General features: G+C 51.3%; 1 protein-coding gene across 1 annotated transcript in view; it reads right to left on the bottom strand.

Annotated features, from left to right (window-relative positions):
- Nucleotides 1-608: 608 nt before the first annotated feature.
- Nucleotides 609-3617, bottom strand: part of Ldlrad2 (low density lipoprotein receptor class A domain containing 2) — a 6343-nt gene continuing 3334 nt past the window's right edge. The window contains exons 3-5 of the mRNA XM_005353382.1: nt 2937-3068; nt 1730-1870; nt 609-841 (exon numbers count right to left, since the gene is read on the bottom strand). Of these exons, the coding sequence (XP_005353439.1) occupies nt 609-841; nt 1730-1870; nt 2937-3068 (506 nt within the window). The remainder of the gene's footprint in view (nt 842-1729; nt 1871-2936; nt 3069-3617) is intronic.

Genomic DNA, 3617 nt, shown 5'->3' with positions numbered 1-3617 from the left:
TGGTGTTAACTAGAGTCTCCTGTAACCAAGCTGACTTTGAACTTGCTATGTAGCTGAGGTTGACCTTGAACACCAATGCTCCCGCCTCTTCCTACTGAGTCCTGGGATGACCGGTGTGTACTGCCATATCCAGCTTTATGAGGTGTTGGGGGGATAGAACCCAGGGCTCTGTGCATGCTAGACAAGTCCTGCACTATATCCCCAGACCTGGAGAGACCCCCTGTGTCAGTGTGTTCTGATTAGATCTGACATGGTCATAGGTGGTGATATTTAGTCTGTTATTTACCCGCCTGGGCCTCGCTGTTCATGCTACAGCATCTGTTTAGAGTTCATCTGCCCACTTCAAAGGTAGCCAGCTGTTGTTTTCTAAAAGGTATTCACTCAGAGCAAAGCCCAGCATGGAAGCTACTGTGCTGGACAATAAGTGATAACTAAGAGCAAAGCATGCCTGATTACTCTGCTTTCTGCAACTTTTGCCCTATTTGGGAAACAGGACTCAGCCTATTTCCCAGAGAGGCAGACTGAGGCTCAAAGAACCGAGTGACCTGTTCCAAGTCAGCCAGTCAACAGAGCTTGAAGCTCAGACCTGTCAGGCCCCAGAAAGCCCCTTAAGGACGGCCTCCCTGGCTCTGGAGAGCTGGCCAGTTCAGCCACAGATCCCCAGGAGCCACCCGACCAGGACACAGGTGGCAAGCATCGTAAGATGTGCAGCATCTGAGACAGAGCCTGTGAGCCCCTGGGTGCCAACCCAGCCAACCCGGGCAGCAGCAGCACCACCAGAGGAGGCCAGTGGAGGTCAACAGTATCGAGGAGGCCAGAGCCACCCACCGGATCCAAGCACCTGTGGGAGGAATGAGAGTCCAGTGAGCTTCCACCTGGAGACCTAATGTCCTCACATCACATAGCCGGGACGTGTGTGTGTGTGTGTGTGTGTGTGTGTGTGTGTGTGTGTGTGTGTGAGTGTATGTGTATCCCAACTAATATTATGGTGGGGTGAGGGTTTGAGGGTCCAGGGACGACTATGTGGAGTCTGTAGATTGAAGTCAGCCTGCCAGGCTTACTTCTCCTTACCAGCCCTCCATTTTTTTATCTTTTTTTTTCCTTAATTTTCTAGGGTTTATTTATTTTGCCGGGTGGTGGCGGCACAAGCCTTTAATCCCAGCACTCGGGAGGCAGAGGCAGGTGGATCTCTGTGAGTTCGAGGCCAAGCTGGGATTAAAGGCATAGTCCTCCACGCCCAGCAAGCCTCTTTTTTTTAAGGTTTATTTTTAGTTGGGGGGGGGGGCATTTGCACATGCATGCAGGTGTCCTTGGAAGCCAGAGGCATCAGTTCTCCTGGAGCTGGAGTTACAGGCAGTTGTGAGCTGCCCAGCTGTGTGCTGGCAACCAAACTCAGGTTCTCTGCAAAAGTAGCATGCACTCTTAGCCTCTGAGCCATTTCTCCAACCCAGGAGGCTTCCTTGCCTCGCTCTCTTCTTTGCCACCTGAGACAAGGTCTTCTTTGCCATCTGAGACAAGGTCTTTCCCACTGAACCCAAGGCTTGCCCTTTGGGCTAGACTGGCTTTCTTAGGGCTGGGGTTACAGATCCACCCCGCTGAGCCTAGTTTTATACTCAGGCAGTGGGATCTAAAGTCAAGTTCTCACTCTGTGCAGCAAGCGTTTTCCTAACTGAGCCAAGTGGGATTTTGGTTGAAGAATGTAAGAGGTTTGTCACCAGACGCCAGCTACCTTCCAACACTTCTTGTGTGATGGGTGCCAGGCTTGCTGGAGAGGTCCTCTCGGCTGCAGAGCCAAGAGCCATGAGGAGAGTCGGAGGCCTGGAACTGTCATCTTCCATTCTCAGGGTCTGCGTGGGTACCAGAGAAGGACCTGTTTGAGTAACAGCACTCTGAGAGCCCCTTCACAGGACACAGCGGTGTCACGCCCCATGAGACTCCTCTGCAATCCCCACTGCCGTGGAATAATCCTTCGGTACACTGTGAAGATGCGTTGCTCTCGCTGTCAATAAAAAGTTGATGGGCCGATAGCTAGGCAGGATTTGGGGGGGCAGAGAGAATGCTGGGAAGAAGAAAGAGCTCAGTCAGGGAGTCATGAGCCAGATGCAAAAGAAGCCACATGGGAAGTTCAGAGATGAGATAAACGTGCCTTGGGCAGCACAGAGATTACTAGAAATGCATTATTTTAAGTTGTAAGAGCTGGCTGGAGATAAGCCTAAACTATCGGCTGAGCATTTATAATTAATAAGCTTCTGAACAGCTATTTGGGAGCATCTGCTGAGACGCAGAGAAACTCTGCCTACAACGCACTGCTAGAATAAGGGAAATGAGGGACAAAGAGGGGATAAAACATCTGGCCAAGGTCACACAGCTGGAGGTGAGGTCTGATCTCCTATTCAGCAGGCTTATAATTAGAGCTGCTTCTCAAGACACTGGACAGACCAACCTGGGTGAGCAGCTTCTGTGCAGCAAGAGTCACACTCTGTGTGGCACACTCAACTGACAGTACTCACAGTTGATGTGCCTGCAAGGTTAGGTGTCACGACCCCCATCCCCTTCTGATGAGGAAACCAAGGTGTCATGAAATTTGCTATTTTAATCAGTTAGCTATTGTTACTCAAGCATCCGCCATACCCCAGATGTCATTGGAATGGCTGGCAATAATTAACTGAAATAAATGAGAGAGGTCCTCCCTCAGGTCCTGTGAAGAACAGCCTCGTTCCCAAGGTCTCAGGTCATAAGCTGGACTAGACCCTTCCCTGTTTCGTTGGCTCTCACCCCTCCCCTTGGTCTCTAACCTGACTACCATTGTGGCCACACTCCTCCCTGCTCCATGCCACCTCCCCACTCAGGCCCTGCCATCCAGAAGAAGGGCAGTAGGGCCAACAAGCCTCTCCGCTTTGCTATGCAGTGGGGTCCGAGCAACCCTCGTCACTGACCTCTGCAGCTGGCTGGGGGTTGGGAGTCCTGGTCACTGCCGTCACCACAGTTGTCCATGTCCCTGTCATCACACAGCAGGCTCCGGGGCACACACCTACTATTCCGACAGCGGAAGTAGGTGCCGCAAAACCCTGGGGTAGAAAAGGGAAGCTGGGAGTAAGGATCCTAAACCAGCTCCTACAACAGTGTGGCCCACAGTGACAGAACTGCTTGGGGTGGGGGCAGGACAGGGCTGCTGTCAGTACATACGAGAAAGGTGTTTCCTGGGGAGACAGCAGTACAATCCTGGTGGCAATGAACACAGTGGTAGTGGTAGTGGTGGTGGTGGTGGTGGTAATGGTGCTGGTAGTTGATGGTGGTGGTGGTGGTGATGGTGGTGGTGGTGTGATGGTTAACACCTATTGAATTCATGAAATAGGTAGCCTAGACTGTTCTTGAACTTGCTATGCAGCTGATGGTGACCTTTGGCTTCTGGTCCTATTGCCTCTACCTTCCAATTGCTGTGTTTATAGGGTGCACCACCATGCCTGATTTATGCAATGCTGGAGATCAAACACAGGGCCTTCTTTGAGCTGGGCAAGCCACATCCCAGACTCTTTAATTTACTATTTCTTTTTCTTTTTTTTTTTTCTAGACAGGGTTTCTCTGTGGTTTTGGAGCCTGTCCTGGAACTAGCTCTT

This window comes from Microtus ochrogaster, chromosome 10 (genome assembly GCF_000317375.1).
Source record: "Microtus ochrogaster isolate Prairie Vole_2 chromosome 10, MicOch1.0, whole genome shotgun sequence".
Classification (NCBI taxonomy): Eukaryota; Metazoa; Chordata; class Mammalia; order Rodentia; family Cricetidae; genus Microtus; species Microtus ochrogaster.
The sequence above is the reverse complement of the archived record's forward strand: the minus strand, read 5'-3'. Positions and strand labels throughout refer to the sequence as shown.